The sequence below is a fragment of the Lathyrus oleraceus genome, chromosome 5 (genome assembly GCF_024323335.1).
Source record: "Lathyrus oleraceus cultivar Zhongwan6 chromosome 5, CAAS_Psat_ZW6_1.0, whole genome shotgun sequence".
Taxonomy (NCBI): domain Eukaryota; kingdom Viridiplantae; phylum Streptophyta; class Magnoliopsida; order Fabales; family Fabaceae; genus Lathyrus; species Lathyrus oleraceus.
Window position 1 is genome coordinate 368,487,680 of NC_066583.1, and position 17,500 is coordinate 368,505,179.

The 17,500-nt window shown below is 46.6% G+C and overlaps 1 protein-coding gene and 2 pseudogenes across 1 annotated transcript; 2 read left to right on the forward strand and 1 right to left on the reverse strand.

Annotated features, from left to right (window-relative positions):
- Positions 1–2,053: 2,053 nt before the first annotated feature.
- On the forward strand, positions 2,054–4,870 carry LOC127084787 (uncharacterized; annotated as a pseudogene).
- Positions 4,871–12,240: 7,370 nt separating this feature from the next.
- On the reverse strand, positions 12,241–13,352 carry LOC127084789 (uncharacterized). The gene has a single exon (XM_051025309.1). It carries the CDS (start codon positions 12,931–12,933, stop codon positions 12,715–12,717), a length of 219 nt encoding a protein of 72 aa, XP_050881266.1. The 5' UTR covers positions 12,934–13,352; the 3' UTR covers positions 12,241–12,714.
- LOC127084790 (cytochrome c biogenesis CcmF N-terminal-like mitochondrial protein 2) lies at positions 13,272–14,023 on the forward strand (annotated as a pseudogene).
- The last annotated feature ends 3,477 nt before the right edge of the window (positions 14,024–17,500 follow it).

The window sequence follows — 17,500 nt, forward strand, 5'->3', positions numbered from 1 at the left end:
AAGTAAGTGTGCGACTCCGTATGAGGACCTCCTTCCCTTCTGCCCACTCTCTGTTCACACGGTTCTCAAAGCAGAGGAGGAAAGGTGGGCAGCAGGTACCACGAGCCCTCTGTCCCACACATCTATCCAGAAGCAAGTGTAGTTCACCGGTTCCACCGAATGCTCCTATCTATCGGCAAAGATCGTGTGAGTGTGCAGTTATGCTTCGGATGCTTCGCCATAGAATAGATCGACCCAGTTCCTGTTCTTTTCCGGTGCACTCGCTTTATATCTCCGACACACAAGGAAGGACGCGGTGGGAAGGAAGCAGCCCTAGCCTCTGTCCGGCCGATCATTCCGCTGGCATCTTGCATTCACGCCTCCGTTTGACTGCCGCTCGGGGATGGAGTTGTAGATACGTTAGTCTTAGCGGATCGTTGGCTCCACCTGTTATCTCCTTCTACGACATGCTGTTGTCGTCGCCATATTCAATATGTCACTTAGTCATCTCTGCCTCGCTGCGGGTCAGCACCTCCGAAAGAAACGGAGGACTCCATTCAGTGACTCCGCGATCGCCCTCTAAACGATCAGAATAAGGTAAAGCTTGAAGATAATTTTTGTACTCTATTAATTTCTCAGTCCCTCTAGTCGGGTGGGCGCCGGCCGGTCTTTCGACCAGATCCCCCTAAAAACCGTACGTGCGGGTCTCCCCGCATGCGGCTCACGCCATTCGAGGTGGCCCAGCATTCATTCGCAAATCCTGTAGTGAAATTGAGACTGCTCGACCTCGGAAGCTAATTCGCGTGTAGGCTGCGCTGTCTGTCGTACCGTTGACTCTATCTATTCATTGAATTTACTTTCATTCATTTTTTTTGTTTGATAGGCTTGCTCCCTCTTTTTCCAAGAATTAATGCACTTCCCCTTGACTTCAGAGGGCCTTCTCTAATAGGGGAAAAGCCTTCCATTTCCGTCAAATGACCCGGCCCCCCTGGCTCTTCCACCGTCCTGGCTCCCTTTCCTACCTATGCTATGCTCCCCCGGCACAGGCCTACCACGCTTCGCGCCTGCGGCGTTTTCGCCGGACGGTCTTTGCCAGTAGTGCCATCCTCCCCGCTGGCTGTATGGGCGGGTTGTCCCTCGCTGCTGCGTTCTGTTAGGCTATGGATTACAGGAACAAATGTAGTTGAATGAGACAGCAGGCGGGTTACACGTTCCGCTGTGCCGAGATGTGAGGTGCAGGTGGTGATGATCACCCCGGGGTATGCTTGTGGGGGGGGTGTGCCACGACGAAACAAGGGAATGAAAGGCCGCTTTGCGTTGAATGCTCTTGACCCTGCCCACAATGATGGCTCTGTTGTCTTGGGGAGCATTTAAGCTTGCTTCTTCTCCAGAGTTTTCTTGGTCATCAATACGACCTGTCCTTAATAGAACCGATCTTATTCTCGGAATTTCGTACTTTTGTCGGATCCTTCCTATCTCCTGATCGAGCTTGTGTAGGTAGATGTTGCCTGGTAGGGCCGATAGTAGTACACTGTGTGGGACGGAGTAAGGGCCCTTCTCACCTCCTACGAGTCGTCCGGCGGAAAAGACTTTATGAATGGAGTAAAAGAACTTGGGATCGTCGATCTCTTCCTTAAAGATTGGGATGAGTCGATGTCGGTCGATGGTGTGAAAACACTTCCTGATGTCGAATTCCAAAAACCAGCGAGAGGTTCCCCACTCTTCTTTGATCCGTCTTAGGGCCGAGTAGCGGCCTCGACCCGAGCGGAAGTGCGATGTGTCTGGAAACTCGGGATCATAAATGGATTCGAGTACCATTCTGATCGCCTCTTTCATGATCTTTTCTATAGGTAGAACTACTGTAAGCGGTCTAAACTTCGACCCTTATTTCTTTCTTCATATTGTAAAGGGGAGCAAAGCCCGTTTTTTGCTCCCTCTATTGATAGATCAAGGCCCCCTGCCGTCGTTTCAGTGACTCATAAGGCTTCCCTCAGCTCAGTTCTTGAGAATGGTCGCCACCTCTCCCAGGACCGGAATGATTATCCCCGCCCGATGGGTCTACATCCATCCCTAAATGTCGTCGGGTACTGTTAACTTCCCCGCCATTCTTGTAACCGTCACCTGTAATCCGCGCAGGTGTGTCCGCACCCCCCTGAGTGGACGAGAAAGAAAGGATTTATCGGAGACTTCGTTCCAGACCCAGGAGTCGACTTTCCCGTATGAGCATTCGGTACATGTATCAGTCCGTGGAAGAGTGAAAGGGTCACCACTACTGAGGATCTCCCCCCTAATCTTAGATAGGTCGTCTGAGGGTTCGCCGTGGTTCATTGCTGTGCTTACACACTAGGCTACCCTTCTCCGAAAGCTCCGCGGGACCACCTACCACTAGTCTTCGGCCGGAGGGGTTTATTGCACAAAAACGCCGGGACGTAGGCTCCCGAAGAGGGAAGCCCAACGAATGTCAGATGCAAAGCCCCGCACCTCATTAAGATCATATTGGCATACTCTCCCAAAAAAAAAGAGCAGACCCCATTGAAGACGAGAGTGAGGTACAACAAGGCCATTTCTGCCCACCGCCCTTCTCACGGAGCCGTACGTGGACGTTACCGCTCATACAGCTACCAGCCGGCAAGCAGTCAGCCTCCCTCAAAAATGGAAGTATGGATGAATCGACATCAAATAGAGGTATTAGGTTTTTTTTCCAGCAATAACAGGAGCCGAGCTTTTTTCACAAAAACATATGGGTCCCCCCCCCCTATCCACGCTGCGCGCCCTTGACATTTATGAGGACTCACTGGCTCCTTCTCCCGTGTACATCACCGCTTATGATAATTCGATAAGGCCAGCAAGAGGCAGGCTGATTGCCGATGTCCAAATAGGCCTGAAAAACGCCAAACCTTTTGGTCCACCTTCCATGTCATAGATATCCTCACTTCATTCAACTTACTACTTGGAAAGCCTTGGTTGCGTGAGGCCAGATCCTCCACATACCATCAATGTTTAAAGTTTCCGTTCTGAGGTTCTATTGTTAAGGTCTCTGCCGAAGTTCAACCGGCATTGACCGCAGATTGCGAGAACGTGAGCTTCATGCCTTCTATAGAATTTTGAGGTCAGTTCGTGCCACTAGAGAGTATGGAGATGGCTCCTTCCACCCGGTCCTAGACATCAATACTCCTGGGTCTCGCCCTTTTGGTCATACCGTTATCATCCGAAGAAAAGAATACCCGAAGGCTCTTGCCTTGTGTATAAAGCTTACTTATAAGGATAGAACTTTGGGAGGAAAAGAGAAAGCGAGAGAAACCCCACCCCTCTCTTTCCAGAGGATTCGCGGCATGTCAAGCCGGTTCTTCGCTTTGGCTAAGATTATTCTGCCAAGCGAGTTTCGGCAAGTACATTGACCCCACACAAATCACGTTCACGAAACAAAAACTACTTGCTATATTTATATACGCAATTCATTTCGCCTCACTCGACTCTATATCTAGCCAAAGGTAAAGACTTGCATTCTGTTACTCTGAGAAAGATCCGGTTATCTTATGGTTAGGATTCTTCTTTATCTTTTATCTTCCTTACTTTACTTTTAGTTGAATAAGAATAAGGAAGGAGGGAGTCCCTTTTTCGGGATAGGCAGGATATCTTGGTTGGGGAAAACAGGTTAAAAAGACGAATGCTCCTCCATCTGTGGTTATTGCTTTGGGATCCTATAAGCTACTAACTATTCTAGTTAGCCTGGGCTAAGAAGACCGTGTCAAGCCTTGGATTCGACTTTGGGCAATGCCACTTCGAAAGAAAGGGAATCGGAGAGATCTTTGAACAGCAGAAAAGACGGATCTGAGAACATAGCCATAGTTACGGTTTCAGGGCTTAGAGAGACTGGACGCGTACCGAACGAAGATCGTGTCTATTTACGCTAAAACCATATAGGTGGAAAGCTGGAAGCTTCAATAGTTCCCCGCTGAACCTTAGAGTGCTATGATGGGGTATTTCAGTTCGCCCCTACAAAATAAAATCCGGCTTAGGTGCCGCCACAGATAGGGCATCAAGGTTGAAATCCTTCGAAGAGAGCCCAATTAACCACTCTTATCATTGGATTGGCTTTCCGCATCCTCACGGGGCCACTCGGACTTTGAACCTGAAAATCGATAATATAGTATGGAATTAGAGCTCGAGTGGGGCCATCAACCACAACACAGGTTGGATAAGACTAATGAGACAGACCTCCGAATCCGCTTAAAGATGCTTCTGAAGCCTGAGTTCCAGGCAAGAGAAAGACCAGGATAAATGGCAAAAAATTCTGCTGGCACAGTTCGTAGCATGTCCTAGGTTCTCCATGAATCCAATGATCCATTCTCCATTCTAATTTCTAATGAGTCCCCCATTGCAGGTCCTGGATTATTCTTGGCGCAACCATCAACATTGACTTTAACAAAAGGATGGGAGGGAGCTTCCCATTTGAGAAACTCTACCTCTCGATGATTAAGATCAAGAGCTTTCACTAAACACTTATGGATTTCCTTGGCTTTAGCAATGATGAGATCACTAGGATTATGAGGAAAATTAAAAGAATCATTATGTTGCACCTTCTTGCGCCATGCCCAGAGTTGGTGAATTGCTACTTAAAAAATGAAATGAGAGGCCATTCAAGCTCCGACACTGTATGCATACCAGCACCATGGATATTTTAATAAATCTATTGAGGAAGAAGGAGAGGCTAATTTCTTTGGCGACGTTGGGTGCCTACCGTCGAGAAAGCGTCAGAAAGCAAGCAGGGTGGTCAGCCAAACTCCCTAACTAGTTAGATAAACCTTTCTCTACAATGTAAGTCATCTGTTAAGGATGGTAAATAATATTAATAAAATATGTACCAGAGGCTAGGCAGATAGTTACCATCATCATCATATATGTCATTCCATAATAAGTGGCTGCCTTCCAAGCCAAAGGAAAGTACTATAGGAAGCGGGGGGAGGAACACAGGGGAAGGAAAGAGGCCCCGGAGCTTACCAGCCCAAGCTCAGTAGGCGAAAGCTGTGGGGAGTACTGTGAGTGTCGGAATTCGCCCGTGTAGGGAACTGCCCTAGACAATTGCAAATGTCTTTCTTCTAATTCTATGTCTTAAGCATAGTGCACGAAAGAAGAGTATGGCATCTCTGCTTTATGCTTGATAGTTCCAGTAGGTAAGCCAGTCAGCAAGCCTATTCATTCCATGCAAGCAAGCGGGCCAAAGAGTAGTAGGCTTTCAAAGAATCCCCTTCCCTGCTTGCTGTCTGTCCTTTCTTTTCCTTCTTAGCGCGTAGTGGGAAGAGATGGTGCTATTGTATACTTTATCATGCGTGCTTTTCTTTTAGGATTTTATCTTTAATTCCCTCTAACTATAAATTTTATAATCGAAGACAGATGGTAGCGTAGGAGATAGGGCCTGATTGAGTACTTTGCAATCACCGAACTGCTTTCGCGAACCTTCAAGCTTGAAGGTGTAAAGGAAAGCATACAACCTTCATAGCCTTTTTGTACCGCTCTTACAGAATCCGAAATAACCATTGCAAGGATGAATCTGCGTTTATCCCACTGTGAGGGAAGGTTGGATTCATAGATGCACTGATAACACTGATGCCAACTATTCTTTATATAAAAAAACTCCCCCAGAGAATGCAAGCTCCTATCGAATAGGCAAGAAGGAAGGGAAGGCACTTGCGAGAGCTTAGATCCGTATGAGGAAAATAAGTTGTGATAGAAAGAGTTGTGAAAGAAAAAGCTGCAAGAGTAAGCGCTCCTCTTGGAATTGAAGCAGTTCCCGAATCAGCTCTTAGGACAACTAGGCTTCTTTGCGCAATTGAATCAATAGTTAACCCACGCACAAAATAGGCAGCTTGAGAAGAAGCTCTAAGCCTTGACGCTCTGAGAATTATCCTTTCCGGTGTGATTGAATCACTAACCGCTGCGAGAGTCAGCTTCTTCAATCCTTTGAAACTTAGGAAAGTAAAGTGATAGCCGAGACCCAAAGATCTCCTATTTTGATGCTTAAAGAGAGGCAGGGGGCCTAGCGAGCAGTCTAGCTAGATCCGAGCTACTCATACGCTGTCTGAGTTCCCGCTCTTGGTGCAATAAAAGCTGTTCGGGCTCTTTCACTCCTAAATTAAGGCAGTGAGCTTGCTTTGCCAAATAATATGTATTAAGCGGTTACTCCGATTAAACCACGGGGAAAGGAAGGTGCAAAGCCTGATTGACCTAATAAAGATTGCCATATTGCCCTTTCTCAAGATGAGACAGTTGGGATGGAACTTGAACGGGGTTCATTTGCCAAAGTTGGAGAATCCAACCAGCTGCTTTGGGAATAGTGCCTCACGTTCCACTGAACGCTGGGGAAGGAAGTGACATAGTTTTTTTACGAGTAGTAGGGGTATGCTTTATCTATCTTATTGGCTTAAGCATCCTATTATTCTTGATTTTTATCCAATTATAATCATATTTTCAACATTAGCACAAGAGCAGATAGGATGGAGACGAGTCTCAACAAGCAGGGCAGGAGAGATTACCTGCTCCGATAACAACTGAAACTTTTCCTATTCGTGTAGCCAGGAGGAATGCAAAGATGCCCCGTTCACTTGAATAGGAACTGGAAAGACTTAAGATACGAATTAGAATAAGCAGTACTTTCTATCCTTCGGACCCTTGCTTTGGGGGATATCACTGCCCGAGAAGATCATCTGCAATGACATTTGAATAATCCAAGGGAGGGCAACTACTGGCTCTAAGCCTATCTGCTGTTGAATAACCAACCGGTGCCAGTCTTTTCTGTTACAGTAAGAGCTGTTGAGTAAATAGAAGCTCTGGTCCTATCCGCTGCTGGTGGTGAAGTCAGTGAATCAGTCCCCAAGCTTTCTTCCTTCAAAGAATAAATTTTGTCATTACGAACTAAGACCGAAGGCAGGTGCAGTTAATAGAGCAATGTGCAGGTTGGGCTTTTTCAAGGATTGCAAGCTCCAAGCATAGCTAGAATATGAGAATAGGGCCTTTGTTGCCACGCCAGCATATGCTAGGCAGGATTAGATTGAGCAGTATAAAGGTTACTTTCTTGGCACCGGGGATTGCCATTTACATTTTACTCCTTTTGGTAAGGCAAGGCAACCCTTTATTAGATTAGGACCGCTTCTCCGATGAGATGATAGATGCCTTTGGCCGATTCCCTTGTCATCTCGCCCTCCCCGCTCAAACTCAAAGTCTGTCTTAAAATAGAGGGAGAGGGAGCTCCAGAGCTCTTCCCTTTGGGACACGTGAACTCCACTCTTGGCAACTGCCCTCTGCTGTAGCAAAAGTACCTTAAAGATAAGAAAGAGGGTCGGGCCAAGATCGCCATTCCGAATGTTGAAGAATGGGACTATACTTAGTCATTGCCGTAAAAAATCCAGATGGAAGATTTTTCTACCTCAGAAGCGAAAGTTATAAAAAAATGTGAAAGCCGAATCTCAGGTTCCTAGATAACAGATAGGCGCACAGTAAATAGGCGCGTTGACTCAGTCTAAGAAGCATGGCGACGGTCGAGCGCTCTCTCCAAGACCAACAACAGGCCTCCCCGAAGGACTGAAGGACAAATGTCGGTTAGAGAGGCATAGGTTTTTATAGTCCAGGTAGGCTATATGAAAGAAGGGGATAAATTGCTCTAAATTTAATACGGTAATATCCCTTCACGCTGCTGCCGCGAAAGCAAACCAATTCTACGAGGACCTGCGCCCTATATAAATCAGTACTTCTCTCTCCGACTTCCTGCACGCACCTACCCGGACCCTGCAAAAATTAGACTGAAGTTCGGTACGGCTTGGGGTAAGGCTAAGCCAAGCTACCACCTACCCCTCGCTTGAGGTATCTTGCGATAGGTAGTTGCCCTTCTTGGCCGAGAGCATACATAAATGATGTGGTCCCCGGATGTTGTTACGAATACTTATTATATAGGAGATTTTTCTTTTGTATTGTGATGAGTAAGTAAACTATAGAGATCGAGGTTCAGATCAAAACAGACTCTTTGACTAAGGCTTGTCGCTTCGACCTAGTAAGCCAGTCCCTCTACCTCTTCCGCATGCTTGTATGTCTTCCCGTCTGCAAGACCCAGCTAAAGCGAATCTCATCTTCATGAAGTTTTCTGGGGACTCTATCTTTACTTGTAGTTCGTCACTTGTTGGCAAGGGCAAGGGCTTCGGTGTAAGCACCAGTTCGAACTCTGACTTAGAATCAGACCTTATCTCTCTCTCAATAATTGGAAGTTTGATCCAATCAACCACTAATGACCAAAAAATGTTCCAACCACGCATAAGTGTGAAGGATTAAATCCTGTAATAGATTTTTTATAGAAGAGTCTTAGAAAAGGGCACTGGTTCACGCATTTCGGGTTGATTCCTCTTACCTCTAGAAAGATAAAGAAATGTAAGGGGGTACTTCACCGAATGGAGCGATAGGTCAAGTATGGGATGTTCAGTAAACAATCCCTTAGCTCAAGTCCTCGGAGATACCCAACAGGGAGCGGAGAAGGCTGAGGCGGAGACGGAGCCGCTTTGGAATGGAAGCGTCAACGCAAGAAAAAGAAAAGCCAAAAACGTGAAGTAGAGGGATCCCATCCTGACGGATGAGCCGCTCCCTCCCCCGGTTAACTACCACTACCCGGTCTTACCTTTTAATTGATAGCTTCCGCTGGAGCACTTGCCTTCGTGATGAATCCCTTGAGCTTTTACTATCTTTTTGCTTCTTCTTGCTAGCCTTCGATTGTATGGTTTCCTGTATCGCTCTTGTCAAGCTCCAGCCCGATCCCTGTGATCTCATCTCGTACTTGGCCTTCCCCCTCTCTTTCTCTTCGTCCCGGGATAGAGCCTTTCACTAAAGGGAAGGTTCCCGAGCTTGGCCGAAACAAATCCTGGAAGTAGCACTGCTTTGGCGAAAAATAGGCAAGACATATCTGAGTAGCGCTGCTTGAACGAAGCGTGGGCGTAAAGCATCAAGTGGAGGCGCCGAATCCTTGCAAGAGGGGGGCAGACCGGTCAAAGCCAAGTCCAGACGAGCTGGCCAAAAAAAAGGCATAGGGCCAAGGCTGAGCTGGCAGGCTCATCTCACTTATTGTGTGCTTTGTTGGAATAGAGTGACATCAAGGGAAAGTGCACTTTATCTCGATTCCTCTCTTTCTACAACTCTTTCTTTCCAACCCACAGCTCAGCCCCTTAGGCATCAAGGTCGGAAACCCCAAGGTCGGGCCTCAACCGATCTACTGATAAGGTAAGGGGAAAGACAACTGAATAAATAGGTCTATCCTATAAAGACGGGCTAGAGTAAACGCCAAGCGCTGGCCCATTAGTGGGTTCAATTCCTGCTTGCCTTTTATTTTCAATTGTTAAAGTAGTCTCGATCCTATTGAACATAAGCTATATCACAGGGAGTAAGTAGATCATGATCGGAGGGGACGACCGGAGAAAGATAAGTCAAGGAGGACCCGAAGAGGAAGAGCGGTCCGTCCTAAACGAAGAGCGGTCGCTGAGAGCGAAATGAACTTATTTGGCCGGAGGGGGCCACGGGATTAGACTCTCGATGTATTATTACATTTCTAGCGGGAGGAGAGTAGCCCCGAAAGAAGTCGGTCCTAGCGAAAACACATAATACAGCTTATGGCCGAGAGTGTCATGAAAGAAAGGTCAGTCAGTCTGCACAGGCGGGACGTGACATTAATAGACAGGTCAAACTGCTACATCGTCTGATTTTCACTCGGATGACGTAATAATTTTTTTTTTTATATTAGTGTGCAGCAGCCCCTATGACAGAATTGAACATCAGATATATCACATCCATAAAAAGATTAAAAACAGTCGGTTATGAGAGCAGCACTTTTCCTTGCGGGGGCCCCGTCTCCCATCGGTGCGCTGGAGACGATTCTTTCTGTATCTTCGGCTTCGTCTTCTCCTACACTGATTAGTCTAGTTTTGTTTGCCCCCGGAGAGTATCACCGTGAATAATTACTCATATATATCAGCCAGAGAAGCTTGTGACTCATACACTATCAACCATAGTGTATACCAGAAAGAAACTTCGTCTAACACCAGATCTTGTTGAAGCTCAGCCAGGACCTGAAAGAGATCAGTAAACCAACGCTTCTCCCTCTCCAGACTCAAGCCATGATCCAGTTCCAGACAACATGCCTGAGGTAGGCCATTATTCCTCTCGTCCTGTTCAAGGCTTTGCTCAAGAATAAATATTGGATAGATTGGGAGGAAACCTTAACTTAAGTTTGTGAAGATTAGGACTTTACTGGCTATTGCTGCATCAAAGAAGTGGTCCCTATACCAGCTAGATGTTCAAAATACCTTCCTACACGGAGAAAACATTGCATTAGTAGGATCCACCCCATGTGATCCGTCATTCAGTGCAATAAGACGGCCCATAGCAATGAATGTTTAAATAAGATTCACTTCGTTCTGTACGGGATAAGGAGCGAAAAGCGCAGCATGGCAATCGGAGACAAGTCAAGTTCAGTAAGAAATTGGATAGATAGATTCGTGAGTAGTGTAATCATAAAAGCCCACGGAGCGGTGACTTAATTGGTAATCTACTCTTCTTTGTTACCGGAGATCGTCTCCTCGGCTGTTAGGTTCAGTGTTCATCGTCACTTGAGTACAAGTACATGATGGTCGTCCTATGAGTGAATGCGCTTCAGTCTAAGGTAAAAATAGCTTGAGCTGAGAAAGTTGTAAGGCTCCAAGCCTAGGGTTTAAGCGGATGCCCCAAGGCTCTCTTCGTAATGGCTGGACGCTAATGGATTGGACGACAGGTACGAGAAGCTCACTGCCAGGATATAACCATTCTTGTCCCGAAGAAAAGCAGATGTTGATGACCGGATCGGCAACGGACGTTGACGAGCAAGATCCCTCTGCCCTTGAGTGGCTTTTCTCTTTTGGTTGTGGATTGCGTGCAGCTTGACTTCTTTCTTCCACATAGGCTAGCTTCCTTGCTTGCATGCCTTGTGGCGAACTAGACTGAAAATTGTGTATATTATATAAAGACAGAGTCTTACCTTTTTGAAAAAAGAAGAGTCACGCTCTTTAAAAGCCCCTATTCGACGATGACTTAAGCCTATCTTCTTTCTTTACTTTAAAAAGGGCTTTCTTTTTTCGGTATACCGCTCTCCGAAGAGAGCCTGTGATATCTTTGGTCTTTTTCCCATGCATCCTTTCTGTTGGTCAACAACCAAGCACATATAGTTTTTTTAAGTCTCTTCTTCTTCTTTGTCACCCCATTTCCCTTGGGACCAAGAACAAGCTCCAAAGAAGAAGGACTTATCGCAATCTCAGGTACAATGGCTAGTTGGAAAGCCTTTCAATTCAAGCCAATCTCTTGATTCACATGAATGTGAAACCGTTGCAACCGATCCTGCATACCAATCATCCGCCGCTTACAGTTCTGGCACTAAGCCAAGGTTTCTATGGATTCAGTCCTGTGGAAAAATACATATTTATTTTAGGGCAATTCAGTTAGTAGTTTCACCGGTCAATCCTTGGGACACTAGCGAGTCCGTCCTTAAAAGCCCTAAAAATTGGGTCCATGAAGCCTTAGATACTCCAAGCCTCAATCTTGATTGTCCTTGAACCTAGACCATGGAAGTATGGTTATAGTCCCATTCCATTAGTGGGATCCATAGCCTACGGGTCTTTCCCAAGCCAGTAAAAGAAGAAGGTTTTCGAGGACTACCCTAAGCCTACAAGTAGGCAGGACTTTCAGTTACAATGTCTAGGTTGGGCAAGCTTGGATGCCCCTACTCCCAACAAGTTGCTGGTCGGGATCGTGAAACTATCGCTGTTTGGTCATAAGGATAATAGTTCTTATCTTATTAGGTCAGGGGCGGCCGGCCCGGGGGTTACCCGCGATTGGTAATGGCATAACCAGAAGAGGAGTAGGGGAGACAAGGTGTAGCGCTGGGTAGCGCAGCGCATCTGTTTCGGGTACAGGGGCTTAGAGGGGTGCTAACCCGGCCACCCAACCCAGCAGGTCAGGGGCGGGCCGGCCATAGGTTCGAATCCTGCCACCTTTCTTGTGGATCATCCTGTGGTTACCGGATGATGGGAATAACAAAGCAGAAATTTATAAATGAGCAGAGCACGAAATGTACATAATATATGAATTCTTTCATTTATCGTTATTTCCGGGTCTTTTCGTTGCATTCACTTACAACAAGAAACAACCACCTGCGTTTGGTGCAGCACCTGCATTTTGGTGCATTCTTCTTTCTTTCCTCGGTCTTTCGTTCCGTCATATTCCTAATAACTTATCCAATTACAACGTATTAACCGCTAATGCACCTTTCTTTTATCAAATCTCAGGGACATGGTCTAATCATGAGGGTAGTATTTTATCATGGTGTCGGATCCCACGTTTTTATGGATTCCTTCTTTGTTACCGGGGTCGACCCCAAAGCCATAATGTCTCAAAACGAGGAGGCCATAGAGAAGTTTTGTATTACTTTGTCTCGAACTTCGTGAAGAACTCCATTCTATCTCTCCCTCGTTACGAACAAAAAACTGGGGCTGCGCCCCAGTTGTACACTCCCTTCGTTCTACGAACCCTTGTTGATTCTGAACTTCGTTCGCGAAGGAACCGGACGTTTGACGGGCCAGCCCTTTTTTATGCGCCGCTTTACCCTGAAAGGATAATTAGCTTTGCTCCTCTGGGTGCTAGGCGCTCCCGTGGTTCGCGAGAAGGAAAAAGAAGGACTCATCCTTTGTTGCATCTGGCACGATATGATAAAGAGAGAGCTTCGTCTATCGATGAACAGCGGATTGACGGAGCTCTTGGCATTGCTTTGTTTTTCTCTCCTTTCCTATCAGCGAGTTCCGATCCTTTTGTTCGAAATTTCTTCGTTCGTACCGAACCGCTTGCAGAATCAAATCCTGTTCCACAAGATCCTATATCAGCTATACATCCTCCTTGCATTTATGCCGGAGACGTCGCCAGTGCTATGGGCTTTGGATTATGTAGATCAAAAATTATTAATGGGATTGTGGCACTCCACTCGCCGCCAATGCAGAAGGATGCCGCCGAAAAGAAGGGAACGCTGCTTCGCTCTGCTGGATGCGTCGGATCCCGTATAACAAGCGAGCTTTTTACCATTAAATTAAAACATGTGGTCGCAAAATGCTATCCAGCTCTCTTGTTGCGTAGCAATAGAAGCCTGCTCATGCTGCTTTGGCGGCGCTTTTTTTCCTTCTCTTCGCTCTGGACAGGAGCGCTAGTGGACACGGGGAGGGAGCAGGCGAAGCGTGTCGTTCGTAATGAACAGAAAGAGACCACTACTTCGCCTCTTTGTTGGAGCGCCGGCGCGAACACAGTGGTATCTGACCAGGACCAGAAACAGATTAGAATTTGGATCTTGACATGTCGGTGGTTTTTAACCGTGGGCATCATGCCAGGAAGTTGGTGGGCTCATCATGAATTAGGTCGGGGTGGCTGGTGGTTTCGGGATCCCGTAGAAAATGCTTCTTTTATGCCTTGGGTATTAGCCACAGCTCGTATTCATTCCGTAATTCTACCCCTTCTTCATTCTTGGATCTCGTTTCTTAATATTGTGACTCTTCCATGCTGTGTCTCAGGAACCTTTTCAATACGGTCCGGATTGCTAGCTTCCGTTCATAGTTTTGCTACAGATGATACACGAGGAATCTTTTTATGGCGGTTCTTCCTTCTAATGACCGGCATATCTATGATTCTTTTCTCCCAGATGAAGCAGCAGGCATCGGTCCGTAGAACTTATAAAAAAGAGATGGTTGTGGCGCGAAGTACTCTTGTGCACCTCCGTCACTTGGCTCGCGCGCAACCCCGCCCCGTTATGTTATGGAAGAATTTCACTTATTACCGGGCTGGTTATTCAGAGCCAGCGGCTGCCGGATTTCGTCCCGCAACTAAAAGAAGATCGCTTCGGGGGTCACTGTGGCTGAATGAAGAGCAGTCCGCCCCTACTGCGTTTGATCAGTAAATTCTGGATAAGTTCGGAAGATGGTCAAGGTAGCTTGCTTCCAAGCCACTGCACTAGATGCGCATGTAGTCGTAGTAGTAGGCTCAGAATGCCTCTCTTCTATACTAAAATACTACTTAGGATGAATGGCTCGTTCTCTTACTTGACCATGGCATCGCCAACATGAGTCTGTGTTCGGTGGTTGATAAGCTGCTAGTTGGTATTTAGTTTAGGGCTTGTTATTTCCTTTAACTTTCCCAACGAGGTGGAGGGCCATCGCAGAAAGTAACCTATCCCCGTAGTTCCGAAGACAGGAATTGGGTAGTAGGGGGCCCTTGGACCCCAAAAAAGGCTTTGACCTGCTGGCTATTGCGTTTACCGCGAAGTGAATAAAGTTGGGGGGCAGAAAGGGATGCCAGGGACAGAGTCACCTCAGGGTTAATTTCATGCCCACGGGCAAGAAAAGGTTCCGAAGTGAAGCCCTTTGACCCAGTGCTATCGGACTGGTGGAATGAAACCATATCGAATAGGGAACTCGTTCCAGTACCGCTACCGCTTCGACTGCGAGAAGGAAGCCTGATGAAGAAGATGACTCGACTCGCGTCTGGGAAAACCGGGAAGACAGACCTTAGATGGCTCAGCTTCGACCCATTGGGTGAAGTAATCGGTAGCTACCAAAAGAAAGGGGTAGAAGAAGGGGCTCGGGATCTTCGGATCAAAGTACCAAGCGGGCAAGAACGCACTGATCTGTAGTACGCCTCAGGAGTCGGCGGAGAAGAGTTCCAACTAGGCAAGTCGTTCCTAGCCAAAAAGTAGGTAGCCCCGCGAAACCTCTTATTCCGGCTAACTACGACTACTCAGGAATAGCGGCGTTTCCGCTGTGGGGATAATCGCCTGTTGTCTCTTTCCTGACCTACTCAATCGAAAGATGCCCACAATCGGATGCTAGTCTCTAAGTCCCTGCTTTGACTGTGCCTTATCTTAGGGCACGGTACCTTAGTTTAAATCCATAGTTTACCGCTTTCCCTTGCAAAGACAAAGACCTGATTTGTCCCACCCGGGGATCTGACCCCCTTGATCCTCCTCTAGGATTCGCGCTTTAATAAGCTCACTCGTGCCGTCCTACTAAAGGAAAGGCTCTTTCTATTCCGAGTTGGCCTGCACCCTATCCTATTCGATTAGGAAACTGATGATTCTAGAGCAAGTTACATCCATATCAAATCCTCCAGAAGTTATGCTCAACAGGAAAGTCATAAAGAAGTGCCACAGCACTATTGCTATTGATCGGACATTCACTATTGCATTACCTGAATGGAATGGCAGCAGTCTTCTTAGTCCCTGCGCATTCAAGAACAAGCCCATCCAATCTTACCGTTCTTTAACCTACGAGTGCTTCTGGCATAAGCGCTGCTAGTGAAAGCAACTGACAAGGCCTCAAAGCTGTTTCAGGAAGAATATAAAGCAAAAACACATTTCGACCGGGCACGTATCGAAGGAGCAAAGGAGGAGGGAGGTAGCAATAGCATTAGCAGGAGCAGCAGGAAGCGTGGCAGTCTCGCTTGTTCTCGAATCAGCGCACTAGGAATCGAAGATTTAAGATGATTTCCGACAAGCGCACATTCATAGGCTGTTAGCAGGATAAGGCGAGAAAGATATTGAATTAACAGATTTGACTTTGACTGATTAGCTGCTAGAAGTAGCCAGTTAGTCCAATGCGACGAACACGGGCTTGGATAAGAAAGAAGGGTCTTGGACAGGGTTAAAAGGAGACGAAGGATAGGTTGGATAAAGGTTTTTTGGTAAACTTTAGTTTTTGTATTCTATGGCACAGGTGTGTTATGAAGAGGATAGACTCTGGCTTCTTGGCTACCAGAGGGTTAGATGTTCAGGATCATGACTAGGGTGAGACTCCAATTGGTTGGCTTTCTTTATTTTGTTCGAGTTTCATGTACTTGGCTACTGTTGACATGACTGGGCTGGTTCAAGTTCTTAAATGCGGCTCCATAGGGTGCAGACAGGGGTTTGGTTGAACTATGGTTGATTTCTGATAAAATTTGCTTGCTGTCTTAACTCAACTTTAGAACTGCTCTTCCTCTGCGTCCACACATGCCTGCACTATTGATTGACAAATTAAAAAAAATAAGTCTTCTATTAGCGCTCATTTTGTATTGGGTTTTCTTCTCTTTTTCTTTTTCTAGTTAGTGTTTCAAAAGCTTTTTCTCTGACTTCTGTGACATTTGTCCCGAAAACAACGTTCGACTTGCATGTGTTAAGCATATAGCTAGCGTTCCTTCTGAGCCAGGATCAAACTCTTCTTTTGAGTATGATTGGGCCCTGCAGTGGTAGAACCTGGTGAACCGGGCGTACTACTTCCCATCTTATCCCTTCCGGTCGAGCACTTCGTTCCTTACTTTCCAGTCTTTTTCTGAAGTTCCTGATAGATTACTGTCAAATAGGTTCTTCTGCCGCTTCCTTGTAAGATCGGCATACGAGGGTGTCAGCACTAAGAAAGCAAATCGGACAATAAAGATCAGTACTAAGTTAGAAGGAAACTAAGCATCCGGCCCTAAGAAAAAAAAAGGAAGGATAGTACCGTCAGTGTCATCACTTAATCGGGTACATCTGGGTTGGTGGAAACTAGGCCCGCGTGTCAAAGAAGATCTCCGTTATGGAGTCCCTTCTAAGCAGGCTCAGGATATGGGCAGCACATATGACAGACGATCAGGGAATTTTCTTCTTTTCTTATTCTTAATAGAGTACCAGACTTATCACACGGCTATATGACCAAAGATCAGGTCTCCGACCAAACTTCCCTTAGCTACTTTGAAACAAAACATTTCACACTTAATTAAAAGGGCTTAACGATGCCATAGTCTGTACACGCCTGACTTATCCCTTATTCAGGATTGGTTATTTTATCATACCGAAACAAACTTCGTTTCTCTAATTCCAACCGGAGCGATGTTGGGAACTTGCACTCCTGATAACAAACAAAAGCTGGATTCTATCTCTTCCTTCTGTGAAGCGTATGATCCTTCGGCACCTCTGGGGTTTCCAAACCAAAGTAGCGGACTTAGCAGTCCCTACCCGAGTCAAGCTTCATCCTTGGAAGAAGACCTTCCAACACGATGACCTCAGCTTCATGGTTGTAGCTGGTAGACCCGTCTACCCCGGACGAAGTTATCAATCTTCCCGGAAGGGAAAAGGCATAGCAAGCATGCTACGAATCCCTCAATCAAGCTTGAAAGCGAGTTTCAGTGATCTGAGGGTGAATAGATAGAATACCTGAATAGGAATTCCTATAGTGAGGTAAGCCGTGCTTTTCGGTAAGGGCTAATTCGAAGATCTTAGTGAATAGGGCACAGGACAGGGATCTCCTTGATCGAACTTTGAGCCACCCTGGACTTTGGCCAGGCCCCGGTTCCCAGGGTTTGAGTATTCCCTATTATTTATAAGCCTACTCAGTCTGGGAGGGGGCCGGGGTTGCCTTAGGGGGGTGGGGGGGGGGGGGGGGGGGGGGGGGGGGGGGGGGGGGGGGGGGGGGGGGGG